General features: G+C 30.8%; 2 protein-coding genes and 1 pseudogene across 7 annotated transcripts in view; all 3 read left to right on the top strand.

Moving 5' to 3' along the window:
• The window catches only part of LOC145184720 (poly(A)-specific ribonuclease PNLDC1-like), a 43,568-nt gene extending 20,895 nt beyond the window's left edge, over nucleotides 1-22,673 (top strand). For 2 of the 5 annotated variants that reach the window (XM_090093610.1, XM_090093609.1), the window contains exons 9-24: nucleotides 116-183; nucleotides 807-907; nucleotides 988-1,067; nucleotides 1,260-1,312; nucleotides 1,448-1,508; nucleotides 1,679-1,748; nucleotides 2,052-2,137; nucleotides 2,220-2,284; nucleotides 2,434-2,501; nucleotides 2,591-2,644; nucleotides 2,818-2,860; nucleotides 9,900-9,999; nucleotides 10,099-10,188; nucleotides 10,529-10,617; nucleotides 10,698-10,793; nucleotides 22,552-22,673. In XM_090093610.1, coding sequence (XP_089949736.1) covers nucleotides 116-183; nucleotides 807-907; nucleotides 988-1,067; nucleotides 1,260-1,312; nucleotides 1,448-1,508; nucleotides 1,679-1,748; nucleotides 2,052-2,137; nucleotides 2,220-2,284; nucleotides 2,434-2,501; nucleotides 2,591-2,644; nucleotides 2,818-2,860; nucleotides 9,900-9,999; nucleotides 10,099-10,188; nucleotides 10,529-10,617; nucleotides 10,698-10,793; nucleotides 22,552-22,621 — 1,194 coding nt within the window. In that variant the 3' untranslated portion in view covers nucleotides 22,622-22,673. Of the gene's footprint in view, nucleotides 1-115; nucleotides 184-806; nucleotides 908-987; nucleotides 1,068-1,259; nucleotides 1,313-1,447; nucleotides 1,509-1,678; nucleotides 1,749-2,051; nucleotides 2,138-2,219; nucleotides 2,285-2,433; nucleotides 2,502-2,590; nucleotides 2,645-2,817; nucleotides 2,861-9,899; nucleotides 10,000-10,098; nucleotides 10,189-10,528; nucleotides 10,618-10,697; nucleotides 10,794-18,564; nucleotides 18,638-22,551 lie in introns of all 5 variants that reach the window. The other 3 variants (XM_090093612.1, XM_090093611.1, XR_016454345.1) reach the window with 2 other exon arrangements.
• LOC145180636 (uncharacterized) lies at nucleotides 4,764-5,976 on the top strand (annotated as a pseudogene). Its single transcript, XR_016454348.1, has 2 exons — nucleotides 4,764-5,224; nucleotides 5,304-5,976. The product of XR_016454348.1 is annotated as an uncharacterized LOC145180636 (transcript).
• LOC149886002 (uncharacterized) lies at nucleotides 6,013-7,865 on the top strand. The gene has a single exon (XM_090093621.1). The coding sequence runs from the start codon at nucleotides 6,381-6,383 to the stop codon at nucleotides 6,948-6,950; it is 570 nt and encodes a 189-aa protein (XP_089949747.1). The 5' UTR covers nucleotides 6,013-6,380; the 3' UTR covers nucleotides 6,951-7,865.
• Nucleotides 22,674-23,295: the final 622 nt, after the last annotated feature.

Genomic DNA, 23,295 nt, shown 5'->3' with positions numbered 1-23,295 from the left:
TAACTTTTTAACCTTCCACTTTTCAATTCGTTTTTCTAATGATTGCACTTTAATGTGTTGTAAATATTTTTAGATGTCTTTTTAAGAGTAATTACTAATGATTAATTCTTGTTAGCTAAAATTACTCAAGAAGTACCATGCTGAAGGTTTGGTGCTGCAACGCATGAACTCTTTATATGTTAGGTATTTTTGACTAAATAAAGTTAATACTAAACAAATAAACTTCTACTTAATTATATAGAAACTTTATTGCAGTCTTTTTCCTTATTTTCTATATAATCTTGGTATATAAGTAATGGGAACTTTTTAAAACAGAAATTGAATACATCTTTTTATACTATGCTTCTTATACTGTGGGTAGTTTAGTAGGCAAAAAAATTTAATGTCAATAATAAGCTTTGGTAGTTGGAATAAGATTTGGAAAAAAAATCCTAATATCAATAAGATGATAGTTGAGTGAACAAACAATCCTAATGTCAAGCTGATGATGGCAACATTTTCATGGTTGATAGCCCTAATTTTCAAATTTTAACTATTAGTTAGCAGTTAAAATTTACTATGTGACTATGGTATTTCATTTGCTTTTTTAAGCAAACTTTTTTATGAAAAGTTAACTTTTTTGTTTTTTCTTTTAAGGTACTAAAACCAAAAATTATACACCATGATAAACATTTAAAAAAACTTTGACTGTATATAGCTTCACAGTGAATGGTATTGAGCTTGTTCAATATTATTTAGGGTGAGTTACTAATAGTAAATATTTCCTGATATCACAATATTTTTGTAAGGTTTTATCTTCATTATAGGCAACTTGATGAAAGTTTTATAGGTTCAGCAACTGAGATGTTGAACCAGTTTGTTCACCAGACTGATATTGATACACTCACAATTGGCTTTGTTCCTAAAGGTTTGAAGCAATTTAAATTTCTGCCACGCTTTTCAATATATTTGATTGTTTACTAGTAAACTTTTATTTTCTAATTTCAGGAATTGCACAGTATTTTTTGCTTAATTTTGTTGAAAAACATTTTCCTCAACTTTCATGTTCTGTTCAAAGTGATGGATTGGTAAAAGTTTGTTTTTCCTTTTTAACACTGGAAAATTTCCTAAAAATTACAATATTAAAAGTGCTGCAGTTATGTTGTTATTAATTTTAGTGAAATCGTTAATTTTTAGGGATTGCTCACTGGAGCGCTATATGAGATAGCATTAGCAAGTTAATTATGAAATTTGCTGTGTTACCATCTTTCATTTTTTAGGTTATTGTTAAAAAAAGTGATGGAAATTTTGACTTTGAGGAGCAATACAAAAAGTAGGTTAAAATTTTAATATACATTTGATAAAAACATGTCACACATTCACTTTTAATGAAATGGTTTTGACTTTTTTTTATTATGTGAAACAAGTTTTTTAAGTATTTTCAAAGTTTCGTTTGTCTTTTTTATAGATTATTTGAGTTTGCTTTTGGATTTTCAAGAGTTTTTCAACTCATTTCACAACTTAAAAAGGTTGAAGTTTTAAGTGAAACGTTTGTATCTATAACAACAATAAAATCTCACAATAGTAATATTTACCTTTTTAAAGTTATAGATAAATCTAGAAATAAATCTAAATTAGATTTTTAATGGTTGTGTAAATGTTTTTGCAAATTTTTATTGCAGCCTCTCTTTTATTGCAGCCTCTAGTTGGACATAACCTTTTATCTGACTTGGTTTTTATATATGGTCAGTTCTTTCAAAATCTCCCAGGTATTTTTATTTACATATTATTATTTTTTATTAAATTATTCTTACTTTTGTTTAAGTAGAAACAATGTAGAACATTGTAAATAATGTTGAATAATAAAAGTAATGCAAAGTCACAGAAATAATCTAAAATTAAGAAATATCATCAGTTTACTCACAACTAATGTTAAGTGTTTATTTTGCTCCTATGATTCATAGAAACCATTATTAGGCTCTATTTTGTATTCTATTTTTAAATAAGCTGCCACTTTATTCACTCCCTTTATTTCATATCATTTTTTATAAAACTTTTTTATTACTTTTTAGATAATTATGAAAAGTTCAAGACATCTGTTAATAAAGTTTTTCCAAAGATATATGATACAAAACATATATCAACTATCATAAAAACAGTGAGAATGGTTTTTCATAACAACCAAAACTTTTATGTAGTTAATTTGAAAAGTGTATAATCAATGCAGGTCTTTGTTTCAGGAGTTTCAAGAAGTCAATTTCTTTAAAACCACAAGCCTTAAACATCTATATGATTCATTTACTAGGTATTTTTGTCAAAATTATCCTCTGTTCTAAGTTATTTAGTTAAATATAAAATTTTTTTCAAAGCTATAACTCATTTGCTAAAAAAGAAGTCGGAATAAAGACACTTGCTTGACTGTTTATGGTTTTACTTCGTTATTAATCTTTTTAGTCCAACTGCAATATTTTTCAAGTTGTTTACTCCGACTGTTCTTCATGCACGTGATTCTGACAAGTACCGTAAGTTTCAATGGATAAAAGCAGTTTTTAATGTGTTCAAAAATAATTTAGTTTTCAATGTGTTTAGAAAGTAATTTTTATGTGTTTAGAAAATTTGGAATCACCTCACGAGGCTGGTTACGATGCCTACATGACAGGATATTGTAAAAAACTTAACTTAAAAACTTGTAAAAAACAATATGCTTAATTAAAAAATAAGAACTTTTGTTATTAACAAATTAATAACAAAAGTTCTTAGTTTTTAATTAAGCCTATCCTTATTATGCTCTTTCAGTTTATTTTCTACTACATATTACTACCATTTTTTACTTTGTAGTATTTCTACGGTTTGCTCATCTCTTAGCTACCAAAAATGTTTCGTGAGTAACTGTTGCAATATTTTTTTACACTAAAAAACATTTAGGTAAATAATGATTAGCGTTAAATATCTTTTGGGTCTGGCACAGTAGTAAATATAGCCGCACTTAAAATTTCAGAAAAACAAGAATTTTGTAATAGTTTTAAAAGTTTTATTCATTGAATTGAATCTTTTTTTTTTTTTCTTTGTTACAAAGCATTGGAAAAAAGTTAAAAATTGAGTGAAAAGTCTATAAAAGAAAATTCTTCAGCCAAAGGGTAAAAGAATAAAAAAAAAGCTTAAATATATAGACACACTTGGTTTTTATACTAAAATCTATGATTTATTCAAAGATATTAAATAATGAGTGTTTTTTTAATAACTTGTGTATCCCCCATGTGCTGTAATAACTTCAAATACACGGTTTGGCATAGAATTAATAAAATTTTTTTAGTAGATTGGGTTCTAATCCATTCAAAGCTGCTTTCACAGCCTCTTTTAGCTCCAAAACTGTCTGTTCTTGTGTTTCATTAGCATAAACTTTTTTTGATGGGATTGCAATCTGGACTAAAGGGTGACCATTCCACTAATGTGAGGTCTTGCTCTTCAGACCACTCCAAAGATCACTTCGAGACATGAATTGATGAATATCTTTCATAAAAATGAACGCTTTTTCATTGCATTTGATCAAGAAAGCTGATAAGAACATCCCTAGTGATTCAATGTAGTCACTAGAGTTCATACATGTGGTGATAAAGCAAATTGGAAGCTTTCCATCCTAGTAAAACTCTCTCCAAACCATCAAGAAACCACCACCTAAATTGCGTTTGGACCTAGTCACCTCTTGCAAGTTCAGATCATGACAGTAGCAGGAGTAACAATCTGGACCATCTAATTTAATTTTTTTTTTGTCAGCAAAATATACATTTTGTCACTCTTCTTTCCAGTGTATGTGCGTTCTTGCAAAGTTAAGACATTTTTCTCTATGTACAGCTGTAAGTTTTGTTTAATTGCCTTTTTTTCCATTTCACACCATCTGTTTTTCAAGAGCTGCAGATCAAGTCTAGGAGCTGAGGTTGCTTCAGGAGATCTGTACCAGGCTGTAATGTGCAGTCGAACCGTGAAGGCAAATATCCCTTATTCCCTTTTCCTCTCTTTTTGTCAACCTGAATTGGTCTCTAAACATCCGAATCTTCAACACATAAATAGCTTTCGCCATCCAGCAAGCACAGTGTAGACCGGCACACAGTGAGTCAAAATCCATAAAAAATGGCAAAAAACCCCCCATAAAAAAAGTATTGCTGGAAATTGATTAATTTAATTATAATGTTACTAAATACCACTAAAAGTCAATAATTAACTTTTTTGTGAACAATTTTCAAGATTTCACCAATTTATACGCTTTTTTCCGAGACTTATTTATTTTATTTTATTTATCGGAAAACTCGTTCAAAAAAATCTAGCTTTTGTGTCACTCTTTCAAGATTGACATGGGTAAAAACAGTTCAAAATTTAATTTGAAGTCATATGTTTAAGATGTTTGGCAACTACTAACAACATTTTTGACAATAAATTTTGTTTTTAGTTTTTCATTACTGAGATCTCAAAAATGTGTCATAAATTGATTTTTTTAAATTAGTTTAATTATGAGTTTAGTTTAAAAACTAACGATTCCACAAGATTCCATGGTAGTTTTAATATTTTTCCATTAATAGGTGTATATGAAAGCAGAAAAAATAAAAATCATTTGCCCAAACTTGCCCCAATTAAAATAAGACCTTTCAAATACTTTGGTTTTTTTGTGTTTTTTTTTTCGTTTTTAATTAAAACTTGCCGTATAAAGTAGCGAATATTAGTTCATTGCTTTCATTCATTACACAAATTATACATTTAGTTCCTATTAGTAAAAAAACTCATGCTCATGCAAATGGTGCTAATTATCAAACCTCAAAAACCAATATATGCAACGTTTGATGGCATAGTGCATGTTTTAAAATTAAAACTTGTGTATAAAATAACTTAAAATAGTTCATTGCTTACATTCAACATGAAAAGAATACATTTAGTTCCTATAATTCAAGAGTTAGGAATTAATCATGATAACTTACTCGAGGCTCTTCTACTTGAGTTTTGTAGACTGGAGGGTCTATACTATGAAAGTATTGAAAAACCTGAAATGATAAATCTAAAGAAAACTTTAATAATATTTAAATGTAAATTCTGATCAAAGTTGCGGAAGTATGCAAGAACCTTCTCTAGACTTTTAGAACACGAGCGAACTTGGTTGAACAAAGATATTACTGTTAACAAAAAAAATGTTGCATCAGGTTCAGGTAGAAAGTGCAAGAACTGGGAAGATTTAGGTGATAGAAGCAGAAGATCTAAGGTATTAATAAATAAATTAAATTCAACCCAGTTAAAAAAATAGTTTACAAGCTTAAATATAAAATATTATCTTGTTTAAGGTTGCCAAATAGGCTGAACATCCTGCTGAAGCATTGGCATTAGCTTCAATAAAAAAAGCCACTAGAGATCCTAGCAAAAAAGACTTTGTTGATCTTGTGAAAAGTGCTACAAACTCTGAAAAAGATAAAATCAAAAAGATAAATTTTCCAATAAAAATGAAAACTGAAGATGCCTTGAGCTTAAAAATTCAGTGTGACCTTTCTGATGAACAGTATCAAATTATTAGAAATTCATCGATAATACATAATGCAGATATTTATCCTTCACTTCATGAAATTAAGAATGAGAGACACAAATGTTATCCTGAGGGTTTAATTGTGACAGAAACATCTGCTTCAACTTCTCTACAGGGTATGTTTAATCATACTCTGACAAGGATATTAACTTTTACGGAATGCCAAGACTCTATGAGAATGTTTGCTGAAATTGGGGGGAGGTTTAAAGGTCTACTTCATTTTAAAGGTGGTTTTGATGGTGCCTCCAGTCAAAGTGTCTATAAACAAAAATACACTGATACAAATATTGGTGAAGCCCAAGTTAATGAACAAAGTCTTTTCCAGACAGCTGTTGTTCCACTTAAATTAACCATCATGAACAAAAATGTATGGTTAAATAAATAGCCCTCTAGTACACATTACTGTAGACCCCTCCATCTCCAATATCAAAAAGAAACGGAAGAATTGATAAGAAATGATTATGAACTCTTAAAAGCAGAAATAAATAGACTAGTCAAGTTTGAAGTAAAGTTAGAAGTAGAGGAAGGCAAACTGGATACGACTATCACATTTAAGTTCAAACTAGATTTAACCATGTTTGATGGTAAAGTGGTTAATGCCCTCACTAACACTCTGTCCTCGCAATCATGTAATGTTTGCGGAGCTAAGCCCAGTGAACTTAATAACCCAGCATTGATCAGATCTAAACCAATCAATGAAAAAGCTTTATCTTAGGGTCTTTCTACTCTGCATTGCTGGCTCAGATGTTTTGAATATATTTTACATTTAGGATATAAATTAGACATTAAAAAATACTTTGCCAAATCCCCTGCTGAAAAAGCATTAGTAAAGTGTAAAAAAATGAACATTCAACTGAGGTTTAGAGAAGAGCTAAGTCTTATAGTTGATATGCCCAAACAGAGTTTTGGCAACACTAACGATGGAAACACTGCCAGAAGAGCATTTGAAAATGCTGAAACTTTCGCTGATATTACGGGAGTGGCAGTAGATGTAATTATTAGATTGAGGACAATCCTAATAGCAGTATGCTCCTGTTATGAGTTGAACTCTGAAAGTTTTGGCCAGTATTGGTATGAAACTACAGCTCTTATACTCAAAAACTATTGCTGGTATGTGATTCCCCCAACTGTTCATAAACTCTTGGAACATGGTATGCAGGTATATGAGGCATTAGAACTGCCAATTGGTTACTTCTCTGAAGAGTCAGAAGAGGCTCTAAATAAAGAAATTCGCAAAGCTAGATTAAACCATACAGCCAAGATATCTAGAAAGAATGTTATGAAAAACCAGTACCAATACTTGTTGATTAGAAGTAATCCTGTAATATCAAACACTTGTTTTAAAAAATACAAGGTTGAAAATGGAAAAACACTTACCCCTGAAGTTTTATCTTTGTTAATGCTGCAATAATGAAATAAAGCCTTTTTATTAGTATTAGGTTTTCTTTTTTTGTTTTCTTGAAAACAAAAGAAAAATTAGATAAGATAAATATTTATTTTGTTTTTAATACGAGTTTTTAATACAACAATTATTAGTTAAGATTACATTTTCTTTTCAAATTTTGATTATAATAAACCAATAATTAGTGAAGTTAATATATTATTTTCCTTCTTAGATAATATACTTATATAAAGATATTGTACACTTTTTTTCTTGATTTTCTTTTTTATGCAACTCACTTATACTTTAGTATTTTATAATATTAAAATATTTTTCAAACCAGTTTTTCTTTTTAATTAATAAATGTTTTGGTTTGAGGAATTTAATTTTTTTAAATTAAGTCAGTCATTGTGCGCATAAAAGTCTCTAACGCGTATACGCGTTAGTACAAGCCTTAGGTACAAGAAATATTTAGATTAAAAAATATGTGGTATTCTTTTATATGGTATTTTGGATCAAGGAATTCGATTTTTTTATTTAGATTATATTTTACGCGCGTAAAAGACAGTTACACGCGTATGCGCGCGCATTACGCGTCATAGGTACGCGTAAAAATTATTTTTAATGGAAAATTTAAATTTTTTGACCCAAAATACGATAATATTGATGTATCACATAATTATATATGATAGTTATATAATTTTTGCTGTTTTTTCACCTTTCTGGCTCACTGTGCGGCAGGAGCTCTAAATGAAATGCCCCTCAAAGGTACTCCTCCCAAAAAAACAATAGACAACTCCAAAAGTTCTTGGTAGTCGTCATGAGGTTGTAAGATTTGTAGTTGATCTTTGCAAAAGACGATTCTTTCATCAGTGATATCGGTAAGAGCATTTGAAGCATTCTTATCAGACTGTGCTGTTTTGTACTTTGTAGAATCAAATGAGACCCAACTTTTCTGAAATCTTTTAAAGAGTGGTATGTCAGGTCCACTTGAAGGGCTGAGATACAGCAAAACTACTGCTTCCAAAATAAGTTCCAGAATGTGGAGGCGACATGCCAACCACAATATATCTTTCCCAAACTTCTGCTCTAGAAGAATGCAAGCCCCATTTCTTAGCCCAGTATTGGCTGCAGTAGTATCAAAGCACATGCACTTTACTTGATTGTTAATTCCCCATGCCACTGACATCTCATGCACTGCAGATGCCACATTTTCACCTGTTCCTGATGGTAGTTTTGGGACACTAAAAAGCTGCTGCACTCCTACTCCAGATACTAGAATTGGAAGTCGGTCAACAGTTACTTTACTGGTGATTTCAGCAAGTAATTTTCCATCCCAATGAATACATAAAGGAACTTCTGGTTTGAATTCCTTCCTTAAACCTTCTGCTATCTTCTTGCAGTGTTTTATTTGTTCCCTTCGAATGGAAGCTGGATTAACATTGTATTCTGTTGGATCATGACCAAGAAGTTGTAATGCCGGTGTTAACACAAGTGCCACCCCATGATCATTTAATTTAGTCACATCTAAATTAGCTTCCAACTTCTCATTCAGTATATTTTTCCTGCCATGTCTAGGACGCTTTGCAGCCGGTGTACCTGAAGTTGATGGCTCAGGGTCATCTTGGTTACCAGGCAAGGTATCTTCTTGAGTTATGCTTCAGATGATGATGAAATAACAACTGTTTCTTCTTGAGATTTTCTTGCCATCTCCTCTCGGTCCCTTTTTCGGTTCATTTCTTTTTGTCTTTTTCTTGATACTTCTTCTTGCTTTGCCAATTTCTTATCAACTGGACCCATTTTGCCTCTCCAAATTTTCTCTCTTTGGCATAATAGGAAGTCTTTATCCTCCTGAATGGTGATCATTTCCAATGCGTTGGCATGGGCAATATTAAATAATTCTTCTAACCCTTCATTCAATTGGTCTTCCTTTTGTTTCAAATAATCTGAACGCTTTATTCTCTTTATTTTTCTTCAACTTTTCCCATTCCTTGTAAATACTTTCGATTTTAGGGACAACGTGCTTCTTTAATTCCACTGGTATTCAGGCCTTTAACCAAACTTCAAAAACATCATTTGCTGTGGAATGTAATGCTTCCCTAATGCTTTGCTTGGCAATCTGCTTGTAATGGAAGAAAAGGGCCAACACTTCCCTTTTTGATGGAAGCATAACACTGTCTAAAGAAGAGGACATCTGTCCAATAAGCCATATGTTCGTTTTCTTTCTGGTAGCTATCGTTGCACTGGTTGATGAAGCCATCATTGTACAGTAGTTATACTAGTTTAACCTGCAAAAGGAACAATAAAGCATTACAGACACAATTCTGCACAGTAAAAATAAAAAAATTACTTGTTAAAAGAGGTTTGTACACTAAGCACCAACCACTTTTGTTGCTTAACATCATACGCAACATAAACATTTTTAGGGTACATTTGCGCAATACTGTAAGGTCGGAAGCGACCCCTAAAAATTATTCTAAAAAAAAAAAAAAAGGGTAATACTTTTTTATGATAATGAACCAAATGGCAGGGTGGCCCATGCAAAAATTGAATTTTCAAAAATAAGAAACACCCTAAGCTATACGAATGTTTCATTTAAAAATACTCTTTTTTGCAAATGGCTGCTGGCAACACATAAAAAAGTACTGCTAGGTGCTTTTTATCTGTCAACACAAACCATAAAGTTCAAGGAACATTACTAGATATTTTTTAATTGTATTAGTACAGATCATTTCAAAAATATTGCAATTTCGGATAAATTTTAATTGTGCAGCTACAGGAATATTTAGTACTGTATGATAAAATTAGCTTAAATGTAATCTTCCTACTTTCTTTCTAAGATTAAAAATAAAAGTTCATCATTCCTCAAAAAGGTTTGGTGTATTTGCATCAAAAGGAGTCATTGTTTAAGTTTTTACAATACATGTGAATTGTTTTTAGTTATAAAGATTTAAGTTATGGCATTTTTATATCTAATAGATCCATCAATAGTCATGCTTTAGAACCTCACGAACATTTATCATCTGTTAAACATTTGGAAAACTTGATATATGTTTCTAGAGCAACTGTTAGTTACTTTGTAAGTCAATTAAAAGTCTCATTTGTTGAAAACCCCAGAAACTTTTTTGATGATAGCATTCATTAAAAATAAAAACCTTTTTTTTTTTTATTTTCTTAGAATTTTAACGGTAAAGACCCTTCAGCAACATACCCTGAGCGTTTCATTGTTACCTTTAAAGATCAAAATAGCAAATTTTCTGTTGCCCAGGTTCAACCAATTTTTAGCTAGCAGATTTTTAAAAATGTTTTCTTTATTTGAATATTGAATAATAACTTTATAATTGTGAAAAACTTTTCAATAAAAACTGTTGCATAAACAACAATATGTTCAGAGTCTTATAAGTAATTTGTTCAGAGGTTCATAAGTAATTCATTCAGAGGTTTTCTGTTTATATGTGCAAAATCATTTTATTCATTTAAGCAGTACACTTGTAGATGCAAAATCTTTTTATTTTTTTTAAGCATTATATTTATAGGTGCAAAATCTTTTTATTTAATTGAGCAGTACGTTTGTAGATGAAAAATGTTTATGGATAGTTTACTTTCAGATTGCACGTGACTTTCTTCCATTTGGATCAGTAGATGTGCAATTGGTAGATTATAAACATGCTCTTGTGGCTGTTTCTCACAAAAGACGGTAAATTCCTTTAGTTTTTACTATGGTGTGCAGACCATTTAATGATTTTTTCAATCTTCTTTTTTTTTTTTTGGATTCAGCAATCAAGATATAGTTAAAGCTTTTTTTAAGCACAAGTTTTACACTGTCACTCGCTACAATTGGATTAGCCATTTAAAAAGCAGAATCTTTTTATGGTAAATTTGTTGTTTTTGAACTTAAAATTTGTTTTTGAAAGTTATCAATAATGACATGTTGCCTACCAAAAGTTATTTATCGTTAATTCATCAACATATTCTTTGGAATATGCTTTTGTTTTTATATTTCACGGAAAATTTGATTAAGTTTTTATTCTTTTTTTTTTTTTTTAAGCCTTTTTCTACTAAAGCGTGCAATAGTTTAAAATTAACCATTGTGCTTGAAAGTACCTTGTCTGATAAAGCATATTAGCACAGTGCATAAGAAAATGTTCTAAGACCTTGCAACACATCACCAAAAACTTTTTTCTTGATTATCATCAGAAAAAAATGTAAATGACAACTTTTTTTAGAGGGGGCCTGGGGAGAAACCACATTTTTGCAAATAGTAACTCAAATGGGGAAGGGGGAGCGAAGTTTAAAATATGTAAGACTATCCCATACAGATAGTATAAAAAACGATTTTTTTTTTCACCAGATTGGATGTCAATAAAAAAAGATTTTTTTGGAAAAATCCGAGTGGTGTATAGGCCCCCCATCATATTCTATGTATAGGTGCCAGGTTTCATTACTGCTTTTTCTACAATACAATATAAAGCTTATAAAAATCAACAAACAAAAATTAAACTATTTTCTCTCTAATAATATATCTTAATATCTAAATATCTCTAAAATATATTCTGTTATAGGCACTAAAAATGACTAAAATGAATGCTAAAATGAAGAGATGTCCTTCATGCTATTAAAAAGAGGGTTTATTGCTCTATTTTCTGCTCTTGCTCAGATAAAACCAAATTTTCTCTCAAAACTAAAGGCAGTTTCAAAAGCAGCAGTTTCCTAAAAAAAAGCTTATCATTTAAAAACTACTTTCATGACTATAAATATTTATTAAACTTTTATCAATTATAGTATATTACAAAGCATAATAAAAATTAATTTTACTCCTTAACTGCCCTCTCTGTGTGTGAACAGAGAAATATGGAAATACCATAGGACAATCAGGAATTTTTCTACATCACTATTGTTCGTTTGACAGGTTTATAGGCTTCTTTCCATGTTATAAGGTCAGTCAATGTGGTTCCATGCAAGTTTAAGTTAGGAATCTTGTATGCTCTGGGAGAATGAGGATTCTCATTTTCTGATGTTTTCTAGTTTCAAAAATTTTATTAACAGCAAACTTCCTTTCAACCTTGTTTTGACTGTAAAGTAAACTTTGTAATAAGGTTTTAGAATGACAATACCATGCTAAAGATAGTACATTTTCATCTTTAAGTTTTATATGGGCAAATTGGTTCAGGATGTGTTGTGTTCTCTCTATCCAACTATGCTTCACTTTGACTTGCAACCACATAGGGAAGTAAACTGATACAATAAACTTAACAACTAATTCATAATTTTTTTAGCTCATCTCTCTCTAATCCATGTTTGCATACTCACAATGAAGATAAGGAAGAACCTTTGTTGAGCCACCTTGAATAGACCACAGTGCCTGGTTTTTGGTTTTTCAAACTTTCAGCAAGAGTTCCTAAAATTAATATCTGGTATTGTTTATAGGCATATTTCTAATCTGAATAATAACTCATTTACTATTTCTTCACGAAGTTCAATTAAACTAGGACTTACAGATATAGGCTGGAAGTTGTAATTTCTTTCCTTTTCAGTCACCTTGGAAAGTAACTTCTTTAGGGATCTTTGAGGTTGTCTTACCATCTTCTATTAGATGTTGAAGGCAAAGTTCATTTGTGTTAAGTGAACATATTACCCATCCTAACTTTTTTTAAAATTTAACCTCTAAATAATGGATAACATCTCTATTATGACTTGTATTTGTAGTTGTGCTATCATAAACAATGAACTTAAATGTAACTTCAACACCATACAAAATTAACTAGTGAAATACTTTTTTAAAAGTATTAGTTTAGAAGATAAAAGCTCTTCCTTTTCTCTGGAAATAAAATATTATCATTATATTATTTATCAATAATATTAGTATTATTAATGATAAATTTTTTATAAGAAATCATTAATAAAAGTATTATCAAAGTAATTTAATATTATTAAAACATTGTCTATAATATTCAGATAATGCTAATATATATTTATTTTAAAAAATTCTATATTGCCAATTAAGTCAAGCATGCTTGCCTTTTTTATTGTTTTTAAACCACTAGTGTTTTCATACTGTTTCATACTCATTGTCAAATATCTCTTTTGCTTTGGCAATATATTTGTGGGTTAAAATAAATAATTACAAAAAAATCGAAATACGAAAAATATATAAATATAAAGATAAGTCAAAACCTTTTATTAAAATATTTTTATTTAAGTACTCTTAAATAAGATTATTTTACTAAAAGGTTTTGACTTATCTTTGTATTTATATAAAGATAAGCCAAAATCTAATTACACTTCTTGATAAAATTGAACTTTTTTTTTTTACTTATCTTTATATTTATATAAAGATAAGTCAAAAAAAAAAGCTTAATTTTATCAAGAAGTGTAATGGGTCTTTATACTGTTGTTGCAACAACTTTATTTTTGCCAAAAGCTAATTTTTTTTGTCTAGAAAATGAAGCGATAAAGTCCATTTTTGCAAATGAAGACTTCATAATATGAGTTTTTTTTTAACAGATCCTACATTTATATACCTTCGAGCAAAAAAATATGTGGGGCCTAGTGTTTATGGTTGAAAAAAGGTGATTTCTGAAAAGTATGGGATGCCCTAATGTCCATGCCCCTGTATTTAGATTTTCAGAAATGTTTGTGATAGGTTTATTAATTTTCTTTTAAATTATTTTAAGTGTTTAACATTGAAATTAACAGACAGATATGTAGTTTTCATTACTTTCTCTTTACATTTTTATTGAAATAAAGACAAAGCAAAGAAACCTTTAATTATTAACAACTAGTAAAAGCTAGCAGTTGCTAATTATTAACAGTTGCATAATAATTCCTCAGACGCGTTGACATACGAACTAAAAGCATGTTTGTTGCCATTATATTGACATTTGATTGATATGACCGATATATTACGCCAATATTATCAATCCATGTTAGAAGTTTTTATTTTGAAGCATTCATTTAAAATGCCTAAACATGCAGAAGAACATGGTGATTTTGTTAAAAAAAAATTGCATTTGCTGCTTCAGGATAGGAAAGGATTTAAGACCAATAAACAATGCTGAAACAACCTATTTAAATCTAAATAAAAAGAAAAATGACTACTCAAACCTTATCAAAACTATATTCTGGAAGGATTATTCGGCGAATAACCCTGACCTTCCTACCATGCTTTGCTCGAAATGTAGAAAAAAGCTTGCAGCGATTGATCCTTACTTCACTATGCGGCTGTGTAATGAAGGTAATTATAACTATATTGATATTTAATTTACTTTAGTTAGAATTTAGTTACGTTATTTTAGTTATTATAATTGCTATACATATGCTTTAAAATTTAGACCTGAATACCAAATTTATCACAGGGAGAAAATGTATTCACATTTTCTTTGTGTTTTATTTGTGAAAATGAGCGCAAATCAAAAATGGAACAAATAATGGCCCCTATCGTTAAATGTGTGTCGGGAAAACCTGTTTATCAAGGCGTTGAAGATGTTTCAAATAAACCTGCAGAAAAACTAATTTGTCAAGATTGCTATGCCCAAGTGGGACAAGGAATTCCACATCCCTGTACGAAATTAGAATGACAAAAGAATTTGACTGCCATTGTGAAATCAACATCCCTAACAATGCAAGGAAAAGTTCAGTCCAGTTCTGTCTAAGATTTCAGCAAAAATGACTCAGGGAACACCTTAGCTTTGAAAACATTTGGTCCAAAACAACTCACTGTCTCTTTCGGAAAAAATTAAGGTTAAGAAACCTTTCTTTTCTTGAGATAAACAAACTTCAATTACATGTCAGGTAAGTTTTTTTTTGCTTAAAAATACTTTTAAAAATAAATTTGTTATGAGTTTAAAGGCAATTTTTGTAATAGCTTCATTATGATTTCTAAGTAATCACAACATAATTGAAGTTGCACAATTTCTGAGAAGTGAGGCAGGACGGAAAAGTGTAGAATCTGGTTTCAATATTAAATTGATTGAGAACAACGAAGTGATTGGAAAATTATTCAATGGTGATAAACTCCCATTGCTATTACAATTAAATGAAAGCAAAGTAAGTAAACTGTTACCCAAAAAAAATATTTTTTGATAACTATTGATAACAATATATTGCAATCTGTATCATTCATTTTGATTTTTTTTGGATGTATAGTTGGTAGAAAAAGATACTCCTATTGTGTATTACAATGACATTGAAGAGCTTGTAGCAATGGTACGTCATCACAGAAGTCAAGGAACAAATGATGCTGTATCAAATTAGGTGTAGATGGAGGGCAGGGATTCCTTAAAGTTACACTGTTAATAACCCTAAAACCTGAGTTAAAAAATGATGAAATTCCAGAGAAACTGAGCAAGTGTGTCAAATATGCGTGCAAAGATTTTAAAGATTCAAGCGTCCATAAAACTATTATATTGGCCATTTTGTCTTCATTGAACAAAAAATACCATAGTTTGCGGTTAATTTTGGATAAATTGAACATTTCATCCTTATATTACATAGTATCTGAAGATCTAAAGGTTTTGCTTCAAAAGGTTGGAAAACAAACTGCAGCATCAAAGCACCCTTGTTCATATTGCATGACGTCATCTCCTGATTTTCAAAAAGCTGATCATTATACTCTAGAATCTCTGTGTAGACTGTACGGCCAATGGATGACCGATGATGCAAATTTAAAAAATGCAAAAAAGTACACAAACGTTGTGAATCCCCTTTGTTAACAGACGACAAAAACAAAAAATGCTAGAACTTGTAAATATTTCTGGTCTACATATACTGCTAGTTGTTGTAGACAAAACTTTAAAAGAGATTTTAAAAAATTTATTTGAAAACAAGGAGTGTAAGTTACAGTTTGTTAACCAATATCTGTCTAAGATAAACATCTGCAGAGTGTTCTACCAAAGGCAGCATCTTTTGGAAGACAATGCTTGCAATATATTGCTTAAAGACATAGACAGCTTTGAACTGTTTTTTCAGGAGTGTCTAGTCTTGGAGTTTCCGCTGCCAAATACATTAAGGTAATTAGAGATTTTGAAAAAATAGTCCATGGTTGTTTTGGAAAATCACTAAGCTCCACATATGACAAAGATTTAGAGGGGCTCTGTACGAGCTATAGAAATCTTAGGGCTACAATTCCTTTGAAGGTACATTCATCAACATGAAAGTACTTGTAGTTGTAAGCAACAACCGCGTTCCTTAGCGCCTCTATACAGTTTGGGTTGTGCTCTCCAACTTTTCTTATTCGCCCTACTCGACCCATTATAGCCCTCCCCTAGGATATGGTTCCTAAAAACCCTTTTCAATTTTTTGTCTGTTTTATATTAAATTAGATCAAAATTCATCGACAGATTTCAAATTATATAAAAAAAAAAAAACTTTTCGTTTAAAATTTAAGACCGTTTAAAGTTGTTTTAAGGGGTAATTGGAGGTAATTTTAGGCTTCGCATGGTTATAAGTTATAAACGAAAAGAGGTTTATGATAGAACAAAGAAAAATTTTTTACGATTAAAGGAGACGTAGTTCTAGGAAGAGGGCAGTTAGAGGTCGGGGCGGGATTGGTTTAGCTCCTATTACCCTAATCTTTTGCAAGTCATCCTCATTCGGCATCAGTATCAACATACTAGAAATTTGAGTATGCACCTTGTCTCTTTGTTACCTATCTTGAACAACAAAACCCTTGGGCACTCCCCTAAAATATATGGTTTCTCACCAGGCCCCCACTAAAAAACGTTGTCGTTTACGTCTTTTGAATGAGAAAATACTTTCTAATGATAATCAAAAAAAAGTTTTTGGGGATATGTTGTAAGGTCTTAGAGCATGTTCCTACGCACCGCGTTATCTTATCAGGTTTTTATTACGTTTTTTTAAATACAGTGGCATGCAAAAGTTTAGAATCACTAAAGTTTGTTCAATTTTTAAAGCATAACTTTTCGCAAATTTTTTGCGATCAGCTGAAGTTTTTACCAAATGTTCTTCTATGTTAACTCAATTAACATAATATAAACCACAAAACTTTAAACTATAATGATTAGCTAAGATTCAATTTCTTTTTGAAAAGGCTTCTGTGCAAACGTTTAGAAACTACTAAACTTTGATGAAAATCTATTTTAAAATTCATAAAAGTGTCAATAAGATAAGGCAGTATTTGGTAGCATATCAATTTACCTTCAAAACAGCATCACAGTGATGAGGCATTTGGGCTTTGTTAAAACCATCAAGAATTTCAAATTTTTTGTGACCTATATTATCTTTAACAGGCACAATGCATTTTTAATTATGTTGTTGTAAGGTCCATTTGTAAGTCATTTTATTTTTTGCATGTGGCAACATAACATTCTTCATAGTGTCTAAATAAACTCTCAGGTTAATAATACCTTCTATGTGATGAATGGGACTCAAACTGTCCCGGCTAAAACATCCTCAAACCATAACACTTCCTCTGCCCTATTGTGCATTCAGAATTGAACAGACCGATTCATCCGCTCTAATGCGCTATGAACGTAATGGCATTTAATGTTATTCTGTTTTGGAATGCCATACATTTGTCTTAAGCATTTCCAGATAGGTCTCGCCAGTGACAGAACCATCGAAGAAGTATGGTTCTATAAGTCCACCTGAAATCATTCCACACCACACCATAAGTCTTTCTTTAGATGTGCCGACCTGGAATATTTCATGCAGGTTAGAGTAGGCCCAGTAGCAGCTATTGTCACAGCTTATAACTCCGTTCAAAGTAAACTGACTCTCATCCGACCACAAAATCTTATCACTCATACCTGGGTTTTTGGAAAAATTGTCCAATAGTGTTTCACGAAATTGCACTCGTCTATCAAAGTCGTCTTCACTAAGCTCTTGGATTTTGATTGGTCTGAAGCCCTGACTCTTTAACGGTATTGTAATAGCTGGTCTGTTTCATGCCCAGAGCTGCAGCGCCCTTTCGAATTGAGAGATCGCTTGTTTTCACGAGTTGCTCAGTCACTCTTTCGATTGCCTCTTCTGTCACAGCTGAGCGAGACCGGCCCGATCCCTCTCGATCATGAACGCTGCCTGTCTTCTTGAACTTGTCAACCAACTTTAGAATCACCGGCTTGGATGGTGGCTACGTCCCGAGCTGTTTTCTCCACTCTCGTTGAACTTCCTCAGAACTCTCGAATTTGGCATAGAGAAGAACAACTTTAATTCTCTCTTCAAGAGATAGTTGGCAGCTCATTTTTTTCTGAAATTAAATTTCCTAGAATCAAGCTTTAAAACACTACTATTTAAATGGATAAATTAATATAATGAGGACAAATTTTTAATCAAAGACTTAAACCGACTTTACGAACACCCTGTACATCTAGTTATATTTGAAATTTTGTATCTACATCATATAGTTGTATAAATTTTGTGTATCTACATCATATAGTTATATAAGTTGTGTATCTACATCATATAGTTATATAAACTGTGTATCTACATCATATAGTTACATAAATTTTGTATCTACAACATAAATGTATATATTTATTTAAGCTATTTACTTACATTTTGTAGTTGTGTGTTTGTAGTTGTGTGTTTGTAGTTGTGGTTGAGATCTTTCATTGACTATCTCATAAACTGTGTCCTGTCTATTTTTTTGATATGACATATCCAATTATAAAGCATTTTATTTTAGACGAAGCCAAACACAAAATTAGTTAGAAAAAATTCTTTAGATGTTGAAGATGCAGTCAAAAGTGTTCTCAAAGGTATGTCCATTCGAAAAGCAGCTAACAAATATAGTATATCAAATTTTACAGTAGGAAGAGCTTTGAAAATGGCAAAGTGTCTCAAAATTTTTTGATAATTTATTAGAACTTCAATTAAGATATAAGTTCAAACCTGAATGCATTTTTAATGCAGATAAGACAGGATTATTAACAATTACAGACCGTCCAAAGGTTATCTCATCTGGAACAAAACAAGTTTGCCAAGCTGTTTCAGCTGAAAGAGGATCATTGGTGACTATGCTGGCTTTTGTAAACATTGTGGAGAATACAGTTCCACCTGTATTTACATTCCCAAGAAAAAACTATAAGGATTTTATGATAAACTAGCTGAAGTACCTGCTGTTGCCCAGGATATTGGATTTCAAATTGTAGAAAGTAAAAATTTAGCATATACAAAACTCTTAGAAATAATGATTGTGAGATAATAAATTTTAAATTATTTATCCTAATAAAGAATCAAGTCAAACAAATAAATGAAAAAGACAACTGTCCTGGGTGTTACATAAGAGCTTTTTGATACACAACATTCTTTGTTTTTCCATCTGGTGCTTGAATGAACAAATTTTGAGGCATTCCAATTCGAGAGCATGCCACATACAATTGTCAATGAGAAAAGCATGGGGTTTCCAAATGGACTCCTGCAACTTTCAAAGACTGTCCCTGTGCTTTGTTGATTGACATGGTAAATGCATGGCGAACTGGAAACTAAGGGTGTCTAAAATCAAATTGTAGATCTGAAGGTATAAAAAGATTTCTGGGAATGAAAATATTTCACCTTTGGCACATCTTGTTAAAACTGTTGCTTCAATGATGTTAGGAAACAGTTTCTTAACCAAAAGACGTGTTCCATTGCACAACTTTGGTGGGTCCAAATTTTTAAGCAACATTATAGGTGCTCCAACTTTGAGTGCAAGAATGTGAGTCGGAAGTCCCGGGGGCTCCAATGAATTTACAATTCTGTTGGATAGAGAACTGCTTGAGCTGGATCTGTGACAGTATCCACAGACCTGTAAGTTCTACATTCACCAAGGAGGAGACTTTGAATCATTAGCCCTGATGATTGCAGCTCTTTTCCTCAGATCAGCCAGCCAGCTGTCTCTTTCTGAAGAGGTTCCACTGGCTCTTAACTTTGCTTTTCTGATAGCACTTTGAGAAAATTGTCATGTTGATTTTTTTTCATTGGAGGCATGATTTTCTTGTAATAAAAAATTAAATATCTTTAATAAAGTAATAAATTTTGATCTAAGACCAAGGAGAAATTTTTGTTTTTGAAGAGCTTGTACTTCGTAAAATGATATTGAGATTGCAATTTCCTTGATAAAAGTTTTTTTTTAATTGAGATCAAAGTTTCTTAATTCTATTGAGATGTTGCTTGTATCACTTTTCTTCAAACACTAAAAGGACTTTGCCTGCCATGATAAATAATTTTGTGAAAAAGTAAAAGAAGATAATTAAAAATTTAACATGAAACATATTTTAATATTTTTTTATTAAAAATCGAATTTTGAATAAGAAACACATTTCAACGCATCAAAGAGTTAATAAAAATCATTTTAAAAACATTATTAAAGATTTAATAGGAAAGCACCAAACGTTTCTTAAACATTTAAATTTGGTTGAAATTCGTTGAATGATGTGTATATATATATACCCACAAACCCAAACCAACTGATCTTTATATTAGAGATGGAGCACCAACAGGTATCTTAGGTTTGTGTAACAAAAGTGGTTGGATGATGAAAACTTTTTAGTTTTAACAAAACACTTTGGTTCTCATACTAAATCATCTTTGGATAATCCTGTGCTCTTACTAATGGACAATCATGAAAGCCAAATTTCTTTTGAAATAATATATAATATTGCAAATATTGCATATACGCAAAAAAAAAAAAAAAAGTCTTTGCATTTATTAACATTTCCACTACACTGCAGTCATAGATTGCAGCGTTTGGGTCATTTAAATCTTATTTTAGGGTGGCTCAAAGGTTAGTTTCCAATTTGGGGGAAGGATCATTAACATATATAACTTACCTCAGCTTGCACACACAGCATTTAGTTAATCATTTACAATAAAAACTTTTTGCAGTGGATTTGAAAAATGTAGGATCCACTTAAAAGAGAATTATTTGAGGAAAGTGATTTCATCGGATCTAGCGTGAGTGACATACCTTTGGCAAACAATGAATTAGCAATTTAACAACCAGATAACAATCATTGATTATATAAAAAAACTAGTAAACTGATTCTTCAGAAGCCTTGGTTAAAGTAAATAGTCCAGAAATCATTCTCCCCTACCCAAAGCACCACTCAGAAAATCTTCTAAGAGAGGAAGAAAGCTGGGTAAAAGTACCATATTAAATAATACTCCAGAAAAGACAATAATTAAGCACAAAAATGTTGATATTGGTATAAAGAGTTAAGAAATTCAAAAGGTTAACATATCAGACAACTCTGCCGATTTTTCAATTATATCATCTTTAAAAAATTCTTCCACAAATCAAAGACAAAAAACACTTGCAAAATATGCTAATGCAACTGGAAAATATTTTTCGGGTCTGCTTGGATTCAGTGTTTCACTTGTCAATTATGGATATGTGGTAATTGTAATAACAGCAAGAAGCATTATTATGAATGCAAATAATGTGAAGTTGACTGTTAATATCTTTTATACTCCCTCTTTGTTTAATTTTTTTCCATGTAATTTATGAGAAGCCATAAGTGCTTTTTACTTGTTGTTGTTGTTGTTGTTGTTGTTGTTGTTGTTATTGTTGTTGTTAAACATACATGAAATTTAAGTTGTTAGATGTATTATGTTGAGTTTTATCTTAAGTAAATTAGGTATTTGATAACGTATTAATTGCAGCTCAGCAGGGGGATGCTGGAGTCGCTTACTTTTACCCCCATGGGTAATGGGTATTATATACACACTTTTATACTACACTATTTTATTTAAATAAAAAATTACTAAACATAATATTCTAAAATTAGAGAGCTCCACTTTGATTGAAATTTAATAAGAGAAATTTTGCTTTTTTAAGTTAAAATATTTTTTTTGTGGTCTCTACGTATGCGTCTATATATTCAAATTTAATTATATTTACAACTAACAAATTAATTTTGAAAATTATTGAATTGAACACTGATCATTTTTAATTCTTTTATATTTATCACATTTGATATTTTTTTATCCATTCAATGAGTCATACCCAATGAATGGGATAAATGTCCTGCTCCAATAAAACTTAGTTTTTAAAATTGCCAAATGCAAATCCAAGTTTTTGTTTTACTATATCATTCATCAAGAGTCGATGGTTGTGAATCATTTTTAAATATTTATATTAAACAGTTTTATCTACTTTTAAAAAGCATTTTGCTAAAAGTATCCCACTCATTAAGGTTCTCCCCTATCGGTGCTATAGTTTGTGTCATGATATTGGCACAGCTGTTTGACAGCAGTCTTGTGATCGTTATTTTACATGCTATTGTAGAAATAATAGACATGGAACAAAAGATGATTTTTTTTCGCATTGTCCATTAATTATTTGGTATAAAAACAAACTTTTTTCTGTATGAAATTAAATTTACATTTCTGTATTTTTATGTTTTTTCTTTTGATTTTTTTTCTTGTAAATTCTCAATAGTTTTAAAAAAACTAACTTTTAGATTCAGAAAAATCAAAGAATGATTTTTTTTCAAGTATAACTTTAATCTGTATAAAAAAGAAAAAAAATCATATCATTGATCTTCAGTTGTACAAAATGAGTTGTGGCTGTATCAAAAACATACATGAATATATTTTCGTAGGCGTTTTCTCTTAATTTTCAAACTTTGCTCAACTTCTAGCAGGTGGTAAAAATAATATATATTTTTTTAATTTCAAGTATTTTTTTAAGGTATCTTCTCATGATTACTGGTGGATTAACAGCAGGTGGTGTGTTATGGGCTAGCTTCTGCAAGAAATAAAAGAGAATACATGTAATATTTAGCAAATAGAAAGTTACATCAAAACGTATTACTTTTAGAGCTTTCTTAATTAGGGATTATTTTGTTGAAGTTTGTTGTTTAGTTTGCTATAAAAGTTGAAACAGAAGCCATATGAATTACTTGCGACTATTGGCTCATATCTAAATCTCTGATAACATTGATAAGCTCTCTAACTAGATGTTTCTATATAACCTGACTATTCATAATCTGTTTATCACAACTTCATTTAAAGAAAGCTACACAGAAGAGTTTCTCATGAATTCCTAAAAAATGATTTTATACTGAATAATTTTATCTAGAGCAGTTGACTAACTTTGATTTTCAACTAATTGAGAAACGATTTTAAAAAGCTAAAGGGTTTTTAGGAACCATATCCTAGGGGAGGGCTATAATGGGTCGAGTAGGGCGAATAAGAAAAGTTGGAGAGCACAACCCAAACTGTATAGAGGCGCTAAGGAACGCGGTTGTTGCTTACAACTACAAGTACTTTCATGTTGATGAATGTACCTTCAAAGGAATTGTAGCCCTAAGATTTCTATAGCTCGTACAGAGCCCCTCTAAATCTTTGTCATATGTGGAGCTTAGTGATTTTCCAAAACAACCATGGACTATTTTTTCAAAATCTCTAATTACCTTAATGTATTTGGCAGCGG

This window comes from Hydra viridissima, unplaced genomic scaffold, assembly GCF_058129835.1.
Source record: "Hydra viridissima isolate aposymbiotic clone 2 unplaced genomic scaffold, HvirCarnegie_v1 scaffold_7, whole genome shotgun sequence".
Classification (NCBI taxonomy): Eukaryota; Metazoa; Cnidaria; class Hydrozoa; order Anthoathecata; family Hydridae; genus Hydra; species Hydra viridissima.
This window is presented reverse-complemented; position numbering and strand designations above follow the sequence as displayed.